Source organism: Leguminivora glycinivorella, chromosome 15, assembly GCF_023078275.1.
Source record: "Leguminivora glycinivorella isolate SPB_JAAS2020 chromosome 15, LegGlyc_1.1, whole genome shotgun sequence".
NCBI lineage: Eukaryota > Metazoa > Arthropoda > Insecta > Lepidoptera > Tortricidae > Leguminivora > Leguminivora glycinivorella.
In genome coordinates, this window is record NC_062985.1 from 18,239,113 (window position 1) to 18,252,846 (window position 13,734).

General features: G+C 37.7%; 1 protein-coding gene across 1 annotated transcript in view; it reads left to right on the forward strand.

Annotated features, from left to right (window-relative positions):
• Positions 1–13,734, forward strand: part of LOC125233832 (regulator of nonsense transcripts 1-like) — a 41,577-nt gene that overhangs the window by 22,033 nt on the left and 5,810 nt on the right. The window contains exon 11 of the mRNA XM_048139965.1: positions 13,029–13,200. Coding sequence (XP_047995922.1) covers positions 13,029–13,200 — 172 coding nt within the window. The remainder of the gene's footprint in view (positions 1–13,028; positions 13,201–13,734) is intronic.

The window sequence follows — 13,734 nt, forward strand, 5'->3', positions numbered from 1 at the left end:
CATCGAGTGTTTATTTTACAAAAACGGGCGATAAGAATAATATCTTTCGCTCCCCCCGGATCACCAGCAAAACAACTTTTTATAAGCAATAACATTTTAACACTCACATCACAATACATTTTTAACATCGCCAAACACGTACACACATACAGACACACATTTAATACAAGCAAGCTAACACGAACCCGTCTAGGAAGCAAAGAACGCCTGCTCCTCCCCAGTTGTCGTCTGAGTAAGTCCTCCAAGACTATGCAGGTACAAGGTCCCAAGATTTTTAACAAACTTCCCGAAGACATTACCTGTATAGAATCTTCGAACCAATTCACACGAGCGTTAAAAAAATGGCTTATCGCCCACGCCTTTTATGACATGAATGAATTCTACATCTTTTAAATTATTTAATTAACTATCTAATTAACAGTCACAAAACATTGTATCCATTCTATTCTAATATTATATAATGCTCAATGGTCCTTAATGTAATTTAAAAATGTATTACCATATTTCGACATATCAAACTACGAATACTAATATAATAATTTTAATTTTAATATACCATATAATAACTATGTACCTAAATCAATTGTGACGTGTAATATGTAACAATATTATAAATAAATGAGTAGTATGAGTATTATGCCTTTGTTGATAAAATAGGTAGCTTTTGCACATTGTAATTTTTCCTCAGTCACCCGTTGAGCTCAGAGACCACGAACGCTGTAGTGTTCGAAACGTCGGGATGAATTGTAAATTCATTATACACGATTTAATCCATTTTCATAGTTTTTATTTCATGAGTAACTATCGCGGTACTGAAGACAATATTAACTAAATGGTTACAAATAATAATTATCATCAAATTATCACCATATCATAATCTGGTCCAGGCAGGCAATTATGGTCGCGCGATAAATGATAAAACATCTGGCCGTCCCTATAATCGCACTTACTAATAGTGCGACAGGGACGGCCTGATATTTTATCGGGCTACCTAATGATTCTCCGACAATTTTTTAGCCGATTATTGATTCGCCGACAACGATTCGCCGAATACCATTTAGCCGAATAATCAAACTATCGCTGTCACTTTTGGTCGAATAACGTTACGCAGAATCTTGGTTCGCACACAGTTTAGTTCGCTTCTGTGCAAATTATCCGAACTATTATTGGACATTTTTCATTTAGCAAAGTAACATTTTCGTCTAGGCCACGTTTAGTCGAATAACGTTTCACATTTTATACATCGTTAAAATATTTTCGAATAAACTGACACTCTTGTTGACTGTAGAAACATAAATAAATAAATATTTTAAAAATTTCTTCCACGGTATCACATTTTAAATTCTCGTAGGTATTTTGTAAAGTACAGCGGGACAATTGCAACTGGGGGCAAATCTAAACTGATCCAATTCTTTTAATGTTTTACACTATTAATTTGAAAGAAATAAAGTGGCCAAACCAGATACATATTATGGGAGGTGTGAAACCTACCGCGATAGTATTTACAAGTGCAAATCGTGTACCGAAACGATGTTAAATATTCAAAGTAATAAACATATTCTAATAAATACTACGGGGACACACAATCATGGCCCAAACCCACTACGTAAAAAAAATTCAGATTTCAAGAATAACTTAAAAACCGAATCTAGTTTTTCGAGCAAGCCTCATAAAATCCTGCAAAATCAAATGTCTAGTAGTTCCTTAGATGTAATAGAACATTTGCCATCATTATCGTCTTTGAAGCAAATTATATACAACTTACTTTCCGAATGGGAGATGTAAAAATAACAATACATCATCATCATCATCATTGGCCTTAACGTCTATTGCAGACGATTTATGATGTAATATTCGAGGAGCACCTTTTCTGATGACTTATTAGACCGATGCGAGACCGACATAGTCTACCGCAGGACTGACAAGAGAAGTTTTCGGAAATCGGCGCTGAACAATACATAGGTACATAATTTACTAAAATTGTGACAATCCATAAGAAAAGGGCCCTTATGGCGGTTTCTAGTTACGGAGATATCGACGTTTTTGTAAAATCGTTCGAAATTATCGATTTTTGAATTTATGCAAAATAGTAAAATATACGAATAGACGTGCAATTGTAGCTTGGTTTCAGTAGTGTACGTTAAGTATTTCTATATTAAAATTCAGCTCAAAGTTTAGTAGAAAAGGGCCCTTATGCCAGAGCGCGTTCGAAAATATGAAAACTGTTGTTAAAAAATGTAATTACTTACAACTTTTGTTTATAAGTTAGTTTATGTTATATAGGTACGATTCAATGAAGTACTTTGATACCTAATTTAAAAATTACCCGATTTAGGCACCTAGTCGTCACTTTAAAATAAAAATCTTACTCGTGAGTAGCTACTAAGTGCAATCTGACTTCAAACCTCACTCGGCGGCGTGTCAAAGCGAAGATGTTCTTCCTTTGACTAATGCCGCCGTTACCAATTGTAGGCACGTGCAATTATAGGCACAGTTGATGCCACGTGGCAATGTTGCAGCAGTTGACGGTACGTAGTTTATGAATGGTCCCTTATTGGTGACATTATCGGTGGTAAGATGTGTTTTCTTCCGATATACTAAGTGTCTTAAATAATTAAAAAACAAATATTAAGAATTACAAATCGATCTGGTAGGTACTGTGTGAATTAATAATTATAATAAACGTTTTATGAGAATTACTGATTAATGATCAAGATTTTAAGTTTACTTCATATAACATTTTTTCTTTGGTATTCTGTTATAATACAAGATAAGTAACTAAAATAATAAAATACATTAGCAATGAGTAATTTTTATCTGTGATGGTCATAAGGGCCCTTTTCCCAAATGTATGGGAGTCAATAATTTGTGATTTTTATGTAACTTTAAAAATTTATAAATAAAAAAATAAGACATGCAGAATAATTCTGACACTTTAGTTATAAATGTGTAGACTGATTAAATATAATTTAGAACTCTCTATACGAAAATTATTATTATTATAGGAGCAGATGTTAAATATTCTAATTGTGATATTCTGATTAAAATATACATATTTAATGAACCATGGGATTTTATTTCTATCCTTAAATGTAAGTTGAAACATATATAACTATGTACTATAGTTCAGATAGCAACATATTAGAAGAAAAGTCAAAAAAATATGTTTTCCTAATTTTTTCTTATAAGCGACTTGCCCTAATCAAAGCTCGATTTTTCATGATCTGGAAGTCGATGAAACACAATCACAACTGATTCTCAAAGAAATGTACCTTGAGATACACAATCAATCGTCATCTATGTAACTTCCAATGGGAACACCCTTAAAGTGAGTTTCAAACTTCTTTTCACGTTTTCTCAAAAGTGCAATACTTAGCATGTGTATGCTTGATGATTTTTAAAAAAAAAAGTACGTGGCCTAGGGCCATGATTTTTTTTGTATTAGATAGCTTATTTAATGCAGATTTAGGATCTGTGCCTAACTCAATACCTGCCATAAGGGCCTTTCTGTGATGGATTGTCACAATTATTTCTTAGAATCCGAACATGATAATAAGTAGTTGAAATGAATGTGAGTTACTCTTATAAACGTTCTACTCGTAACAACTATATTTTTGACTCCGCAGAACAGTTTGTACGCAAGTTCCTGCCAACTCACCAAAAAAAAAAAACCGGCCAAGAGCGTGTCGGGCCACGCTCAGTGTAGGGTTCCGTAGTTTTCCGTATTTTTCTCAAAAACTGCTGAACCTATCAAGTTAAAAATAATTTTCCTAGAAAGTCTTTATAAAGTTTTACTTTTGTGATTTTTTTCATATTTTTTAAACTTACGGTTCAAAAGTTAGAGGGGGGGGACGCACTTTTTTTCCTTTAGGAGCAATTATTTCCGAAAATACTAATATTATCAAAAAACCATCTTAGAAAACCCTTATTCATTTTTAAATACCTATCCAACAATATATCACACGTTGGGGTTGGAATGAAAAAAATATCAGCCCCCACTTTACATGTAGGGGGTACCCTAATAAAACATTTTTTTCCATTTTTTATTTTTGCACTTTGTCGTCGTGATTGAAATATATATTGGTACCAAATTTCAGCTTTCTAGTGCTAACGGTTACTGAGATTATCCGCGGACGGACGGACGGACGGACTTTCCGAACAAAAGTAGCATATTTTTACGCCGAACGGTCGCCGAGCTGTCAAGTTGACTCTGTGACCAGCTGATTTCAAATATTGAAATTTAATTATATTTTTAGCTTTAAAGAGGACTTCTACTCATTGTTAGTTAATTTAAGTAGTAAAGTATTATCAGTGATACAGTTTTGGTGAAATTGACAACGTTACACCGAGTATTTATTGGACTTTGAGGCAGGACTACCCAACTGTCAACGAGTGATCGCAGCCGTTGGAATCTGCGTTTGAAACGGGGAGAGTATTCCGTTTTATTTATCATTTATTTCTACACTCAAACAAAGCTCATTGCTGCGGCCGTGAGCAACGTCAAACAAACAACATTGGCACCGTGCAGTTTCCCTTTGCTTGACGAACTAGTGGAAGCACAAGACGAGACAAGACACATTCGCCACAGACACTGCCGACTACTGACACACTGCACACTATTCATTCCTACAGCTCACATCTCTGTCGTCATCTTGGCAAATCTTTCAATCTCTGTTGAGATAAGTACTCATCCTTTTTTATTACATCTTTCAGAAAGCCAGACGAGTGACAATGAACACCGAAATTGCGACCGAAACTCGCAAGGCAACGGCACGACAACTAGAGATGCAGCTAAAAACAACAGCACAGGACCTACACGAGTCGAGGGCCTTGTCGAAGCAGTTGTTGGAGGAAAGGGAGGAAAGCGAAGTGGAGCTCCAGAAAGTAATCAACAAAAACTCAGAATTGAAAAGGGAGCTGGCGGACAATGATGTGCAGCTGACTGATGCCCGCGGAGAAGTGGACCGTTTGCAAGGCACAATAGACACCTTCAACCAGTGCGCTTCGACACATGAAGTGGCCTTGGCCCGCATCACACAGTTAGAAGAAGAACTGGGTGCGGCTAATGAGGAACTTAATTTGTTTAGGAAAGAGCGGGAGCACTATGATGCTTCGCAGTTACAGAATGTGTACCAAGAGTTGGTAAGCGGTGAAACACAATTGAGTAGGGACTCCAAACACATAGTATTCTTTAATAGTAGTAATAAGTTAAAAAAGTACATTAAGATTAATAGGTATATTAGGAGAACCCAAAAGCTGATCAAAGGCCAGGCATGTATTAAAAAATATAGTAAATTAAAACATACATTAACAGTTATGAAAAATAGGGTTCAAGACTGTCATTCAGAGCTGGAAGTCAAGGAATCAAATTTTCTGAAATTAAATGCCGACATTAACAGGCTGAAAGATGAGCTTTTGGCAGTATCCACCATGTATGAGACTACTAAAAAACAAGTTGAGGAGCACATACAGGCTTTTAATACATTGCTGCTAGAAAATAGAGATTTGGAGGAGCGGTGTAAGGCATTATTAAATGGAAAACATTGTAATTGTGGCCAAATGCCACCAGCAAAGATTATTCAAGCCGATGTGGCCCACGACACAACTAGGCATGCGGCAGTAGTTAAACAGCCCCCTAGAGCAGTCAGTAAGACTGTTGTTTTTTCAGATCAGATTGGGTTAGGAATGGGCCCATTATTAAGCTACCAGTTAGAGCAACAAGTGACAAATTACTGTTATCAAAACATTACTTTGTCTCATTTATGTGACCTTATTTCAAAGGGATGTTATGATAGCAGTACTACATTAGTAATTTTATTAGGAAATAGTCTTAATGTAGATAAGCTTAGCATAGATAAATTGATGTCCACACTAAATGTTATTGAAAAATCTGGTGTGGGGAAAATTATATTATGTGCACTACCTTATGCAGAAAATGTATCATATGACTATAATTGTAAGATAGCTTACTATAATTCTTTAATGTACCATGCCATAGCTGTTAATAAAAGTACCATTTCTTTGACTTAAATAAATTCATTGAGCGCTTCATGCTAGCTCCACGGAAGGTATTTTTGCCAAAGAAATTATTTGTATATTTAGTGGAGTTATTGGCCTTCAATATTGAGCCAAATAGATGTAATAGTGTTATATATAAGTCTCAGTCAGCTGACAAAGCCAAGGACCCCATGCCTCATTTAAACTAGATTGTAAGACAGCGGAAAAACACCTGAATATGAACGTTGTTCACCAGAATATTCAGGGTTTTTCCAGCAAAGAATTAGAAGTAGGATTATTTTTAGATAGTAATAATGTTGAAGTTATGTGTATTACTGAACATTGGTTGAAACAAGAACAGTTGATATTTGATTATGTTAATTTTAAATTAGCTAGTTTTTTTGCCAGAAAATCTGCTGCTCATGGTGGCTCCCTTATTATTGTTAAAAATTGTATGAAGTGTAAAGAGCGCAAAGATGTTGTAAAATATTCCATAGAAAGAACTATAGAAATTTCATGTGTTGAATTAGACAGATATATTATTGTATGTGTTTATAGACCACCATCAGCTGACTTCAGCATATTTGAATCTACAATGGAAAATGTTCTGAATTTAGTATGCAAGGGCCAAAAACATGTTATTGTATGTGGAGATTTTAATGTTAACTTGCTCGAGTCATCTAGTAATACTGTTAAAATGTTCTGTTTGTTTAAATCATTTAATTTATTTAATTTATTTCTTGAACCTACCCGGGTAGGTGTGACTAGTGCAACATGCCTAGATAATATTTTTTGTAACTGTGAATGTATAGATAAGAAATTATTTAACTGTTTTCATTCCGATCACAGCGGCCAAAGGGCAGCTTTCTTAAACGTTATTCATGATACTCCACAAACAATAACATATAGACCCATTACTGGATCTCGCTTGGAATCATTCAAAAATGAAATTCTACATAGTTTGTCTATAATACCATTTTCGCATTATGACTGTAATCATTTGTATCAAGATGTTTTCAATGTAATTCTTAATCAATTTAATAACAATTTCAAAGTGAAATCTATTAGTGGGTCAAAAGTTAAAACAAAGTTTAGTGAATGGGCTACTGTAGGTATTCACAAAAGTAGAAAAAGACTTTATGAACTTTATGGTGAGAGAGAGCTGAACAAGAATTCAGAATTCCTGGACTATGTAAGAAACTACTCAAGAATCTTCAAGAAAGTGTGTTTAACTGCCAAGAAAAACTTTATTAGTTCTAAATTGAAAGTGTCGGACAACAAAGTGAAAACAACTTGGAGTATTATAAATAAAGAAGCTGGTAAATGTAAATCACGCGATTGTCAAGTCAACATTGTATCAGATAATCAACAAATAGTGTCGAACAGCGATGTTGCCTCGGCATTCGAAGATTATTTCTCAAATATAGCCGTTAACACCACAAAATGTTTACATTCTTCTGCGGCTCAAGCCCATTCATTACTTTGTGCTAATGTTAAGAAATGTAATAATTCATTTGAATTTAGTCAAGTAGACTCTGTAAATATTGTTAAAACATTCAAGTCACTCAATTTAAAGAAAACGGAAGACTTATGGGGAACATCAGTTAAAGTAATTAGTCATGTCATAGATATAATAGCACCTTACTTGGCCGTAATATATAATATTTCAATTTCACAAGGCACCTTTCCAGATCTTATGAAATGTAGCAAAGTCATACCGCTTTTTAAATCGGGTGATTCGAGTGATATAACCAATTTCCGTCCCATATCAATACTTCCTGTACTAAGTAAAGTCTTTGAGAAGCTAATGTTAAATGATCTACTGGGACACTTCAACAGACATAGATTACTTACAAGCAAACAGTTCGGTTTCACAAGGGGCCGTTCCACGACCGATGCTGCTTCGGTACTCATTAAACATATATATAATTTTTGGGAAAATTCTTGTGATGCAATTGGCATATTTTGTGATCTTTCAAAAGCCTTTGATTGTGTGGATCATGGAACGCTCATTTTGAAATTAGAACACTATGGTTTGTCTATAAATGCCCTAAACTTTATGTCTTCTTACCTTAGCAATAGAACACAAACAGTAGTTGTTAACAAAACTCGCTCTAGCGGGACTGTAGTCCAATTAGGAGTGCCACAAGGCTCAATTTTAGGTCCATTCCTGTTTTTGGTTTATATAAATGATTTGCCATGTATAGTGAAAAACTTTTGTGAAATAGTACTTTTTGCTGATGATACATCACTGCTTTTTAATGTTGACCGAAAATCTACGGATTACAATGTAATTAATAGCACGTTAGCTGATGTACTGCAGTGGTTTACTGTCAACAATTTACTTCTTAATTCTAAGAAAACCAAATGTATTCGATTTTCTCTGCCGAATGTTAAACCAATCGATACAAAAATACTTTTGAATGATGAATGCTTAGAGATGGTAGATACAACACTGTTTCTTGGTTTAACATTGGACAAAAATCTACAATGGAGTCCTCATATAAAGAAACTAGCAAGCAAATTAAGTTCAGCCGCATACGCCGTTAGGAGAATCAGGCAACTGACTAATGTTGAGACAGCTCGCCTAGTGTATCATAGTTATTTTCACAGTGTAATGTCATACGGTATTCTGGTTTGGGGCAAAGCAGCTGACATACAGACTATCTTTGTATTACAAAAGAGAGCCATTCGTTCTATTTACAACTTAGGAACACGTGAATCAGTAAGAGAACTCTTCAAAGAAATTAATATCTTAACTGTAGCTTCCCAATACATTTATGATAGTATAATTTATGTTGTTAAGAATTTAGACTGTTTCACTAAGAATTCTGATATCCATAATTATAACACTAGAAACAAAAATAAGCTTGCCATAAAGAAGTTTCGTGTCCGTAAAGTACAGAAGTCATTTGTTGGGCAATGCATTCATTTTTATAATAAGTTACCTGACACTGCTTTGAGATTACCCCTCCCAGCTCTTAAGAACTACTTAAAAAAATCATTGATGTTAAAGGCTTATTACAGAGTCGAGGACTATTTGACAGACAAACATGCATGGCCCGAACCAGAAACTACAAAAAACGAATAGCAATTAAAATAATTGTATTATGTATAGAGGACACAGTTCAGATAAGAAAGCACATCAAATATTTTATATTTTATGTTGTGTAGGTAAATTACATATTTAATGATATTGAGATTCATATTATCTTTTTCTTCTATGACAATTTGATATGTTTTCTCTGAAGAAGAACGACGTATTATTAAGCAATAATATAATTTATTGAAATTGATTTCCATAGAGTACCTAGTCTGTTCATATTCTTTGATGAATACTTTTGCATGTTAAATTGTATGTTGTTATTTAATGCATGTTAATTATAAGATGTAATGTTTTGAAAAGAAGTTGCCCGCCGAGTTTCTTGCCGGTCCCATAGTGGATACCCCTCCCAACTGAGGGGGACTGAAATCTTCTCGAGGCTGAGGCGTAGGGTTAGAGCCGGCGTAGCTTTATTTGACGTTCATATGCGCATTGTAATATGCCTACTTGAAAAATAAATATTTCATTTTCATTTTCATTTCATTTTCACATCCCTTCAACTAAATCCCCTTAAATAATCACGTCAATTCGTCGCTTCGGTTTTACCGTGAAAGACGGACAAACAAACAGACAAACACCCTTTCCCATTTGTAATATTAGTATGGATTTGACATTATTATTTATATTTCAATAATTATATATGTATAGCCCAATTTCGTCGGTAACAGCGTGTCATGTAATGGCGTCGTTGGTGAAACAGTCGTCTGTCACGCCGTGAAGGTGCGTTCGATTCCTAGGATTCAATAAACTTTTTGTATTTTTTTGAATATAAATTTCGTATTTTTTATTGACCTAGCAAGAATGGAGAGCCGAAGGTATCAATTTTATCTTAGAGAACATATTATTTTTTTTATTGTCATTTTGATTTTCTATTTATTAAGTTGAGATATAAAACACAACTTTTAATACCCTCTAAATCTAATAATAATATTTTCTCGTAAGTAAGTACCTAGACTTGGCTCACGAGATAACCGCCATGTGGGATGTTGAATCAACGATCATTGTCCCGATAGTCGTTTCAGCGAACGGTCTCATAGCGAAGAGTCTCGACCAACATCTTAAGAGACTCTCGCTAGGTGGCTGGATCAAGGGCCAGATGCAGAAGGCGGTGATCTTGGACACGGCGCGGATAGTCCGACGGTTCCTCTCTCTGCAGCCCTAACCACCGGCAGCTTGGGCCCTGCCCCGCTGCTGGCGGCACCCTAGGTTAGGTTTTTTATAATGTGTTTATATATTTTGTATTGTTTTGTATGTGGTTTTGTATTTTACTTTTATAATCATATTATAAAACCTAGCCTAAGAATTAAAATGAATAAAGAGGAATATTTTCTCGAAATTGCTCCTTAGATAAAAAAAGTCCACTTGAGTTTTTAAAGCATTACGTTACTCAGTTAACTATTGCATTGTCATTTACTAATTTAAGATTTCAAAAGCGATTTGAATACTCTTGCTCCATTGAAAATAAACAATTAGAAAAAAAAAAAATCATTCGAATCGTAGTTTAGAAACTAAAATTTATCAATACTTTTTGGATTTTTAAAAAATGTCAGATTAGGATAATTATGTTAGAAATTCTGAGTTCGACGAACCCAAAAATTATTACCATGTAAGAGAATAGGTTTTTAATCTTTTTTGTGGAAAACGCTCAGTAACTACTGTACGAGTACATATACATTTATGTATAATAATAAAACAAAAAATAGTGTCTCATAGTGTTGTGTTCCCTGCCGGTGAGTAAGGCTGCCAGAGCTCAACGAGGGTGCGGGGTGCTGACGACGGGAGGACTTACGGAACTAATTTGTTCCGTCTATTGTCCTTTGAGTCGTCGGCAACCCAAACCCTCCTTTGAACTTGTACACTCCTTTTTGCTGTGCACACACAGCAAAGGGGAGTGTACAAGTTTCTAATGGGGCAGCAACGCGCATGCGACACTCTTTGAGTTGCAGGCGTCCATAGGTTACGGTGACCGCTTTCCATCAGGCGGACCGTATGCTTGTTTGCCACCGACGTAGTATTTAAAAAAAAAGAAAAAGTCCTGGATTCGAACCCAGTACTTCCATGCAAATCATGCGATTACACGTATTTACCGCAAGGCTATTTAAACAAGCTGTCGCCGCGTGAAATTATCGACTAGAAGGAATACAAAAACACTGTTTGTATGTGTGAGTGGTACTTAAAAATAGTGTAAAATAGTAAATTAGTTTACATTAAGGGGATTTACGTTACAATGAAAAGTTGAATGTATGTTGTAATACGTCAATTTTAATATTAAATGTTCGCGAAGCATAATTGAAAGTATATAAATGCTTGTACGACTCCACAAAAAAAATAAGACCGGTAATTTGCAGATTAACGCCATCTAACGCAGCCTGAGCTTCGGGTAACCTAGGCGAGCCACCTTAAAAAGAATTACTACTATTAAAAAGTATAGTATTTGTGAAACCTTTATGATAGAATGTTTGTTACTAACTCTGAAAAAAACTAAATCACATTACTCGTCCTGTTTTTTCATATTTTTCCGCCATTTCATCTTATCCCTTAAATAATAAGTAGTCAATCATTATATCATTTAATTAATTTAATTGTATATTAAATAATAATAAATAATGAATAATAACCCACGGAAGTGCGGAGGTCGAGGCTTCCTAAACGCCAAAGATCTCCACAACCGTGAGGTGTACAATCTCAGGAATTACTTCCTTAACAACGAGTGTGGGATGCATCGTGATATGGTGGCAGTTGACGGAAACCTCACGCCGCTCTCCTTGGCGAAAGAGAACTGGCGCAAACCTGTGGTACTAAGTGCTGCGGACCGCAGGGCGGTATGGGAGAGCAAGCAGCTACACGGGCGGTTCTACAAGGCCCTCACGGGACCCGATGTAGACCTACTCGCATCGGTGAACTGGTTACGATTCGGGGACCTCTTCGGAGAAACCGAGGGTTTTGCCTGTGCAATTGCGGACGAAGTTATGATGACGAACAACTACCGGAAATATATCCTGAAGGACGGTACGGTCGACATTTGTCGGGCATGCCGCCGTCCCGGAGAGTCACTCAGGCATATCATTTCCGGTTGTTCTCATCTTGCTAACGGCGAGTACTTGCACAGACATAATCTCGTAACCAGGATTATTCACCAGCAACTTGCTCTTCAATACGGCCTTGTGGACCGCGAAGTACCGTACTACAAGTACTTACCTGCGCCAGTTCTTGAAAATGGTCGTGCCACGCTCTATTGGGATCGATCTATTATCACTGACAGGACTATTGTAGCCAATAAGCCTGACATTGTGATAATAGATCGACTGCAACGCCGGGCAGTGCTCGTTGACATCACCATCCCCCATGATGAGAATCTCGTGAAAGCCGAGAAGGACAAGTCCAGTAAGTACCTAGACCTGGCTCACGAGATAACCGCCATGTGGGATGTTGATTCAACGATCATTGTTCCGATAGTCGTTTCAGCGAACGGTCTCATAGCGAAGAGTCTCGACCAACATCTTAAGAGACTCTCGCTAGGTGGCTGGATCAAGGGCCAGATGCAGAAGGCGGTGATCTTGGACACGGCGCGGATAGTCCGACGGTTCCTCTCTCTGCAGCCCTAACCACCGGCAGCTTGGGCCCTGCCCTGCTGCTGGCGGCACCCTAGGTTAGGTTTTTTATAATGTGTTTATATGTTTTTTTATATTGTTTTGTATGTGTTTTTGTATTTTACTTTTATATCCATATTATAAACAGCCTAGCCTAAGATAGAAAATAAATACTGGGAATAATAATGAATAATAATTAAGCAATAAATATGATTTTGGATAGCTACATATCGAGCCACGGGCCATCAAATATATGATGCATATGTACATTACCATGCATTTAAGGGTTAAAATGTGCATGTTTTACGTCAGAAATAAATTATGTATATATTCGACAGGCGCGCGCCCTCGGCTCGGCGGACAGCGAGCTCCGCAAGCTGACGCGGCTGAAGGAGGAGGCGGGCGAGCTGTCCGCCGCCGACGAGCGCCGCTACCGCGCGCTGCGCCGCGCCGCCGAGCGCCGGCTGCTCGACGCCGCCGACGTCGTCTGCACCACCTGCGTCGGAGCAGGTACGCTAGCTATGTCTCTCTCTGTCTCTATCTATATATCTGAAGGAGGAGGCGGGCGAGCTGTCCGCCGCCGACGAGCGCCGCTACCGCGCGCTGCGCCGCGCCGCCGAGCGCCGGCTGCTCGACGCCGCCGACGTCGTCTGCACCACCTGCGTCGGAGCAGGTACGCTAGCTATGTCTCTCTCTGTCTCTATCTATATATCTGAAGGAGGAGGCGGGCGAGCTGTCCGCCGCCGACGAGCGCCGCTACCGCGCGCTGCGCCGCGCCGCCGAGCGCCGGCTGCTCGACGCCGCCGACGTCGTCTGCACCACCTGCGTCGGAGCAGGTACGCTAGCTATGTCTCTCTCTGTCTCTATCTATATATCTGAAGGAGGAGGCGGGCGAGCTGTCCGCCGCCGACGAGCGCCGCTACCGCGCGCTGCGCCGCGCCGCCGAGCGCCGGCTGCTCGACGCCGCCGACGTCGTCTGCACCACCTGCGTCGGAGCAGGTACGCTAGCTATGTCTCTCTCTGTCTCTATCTATATATCTGAAG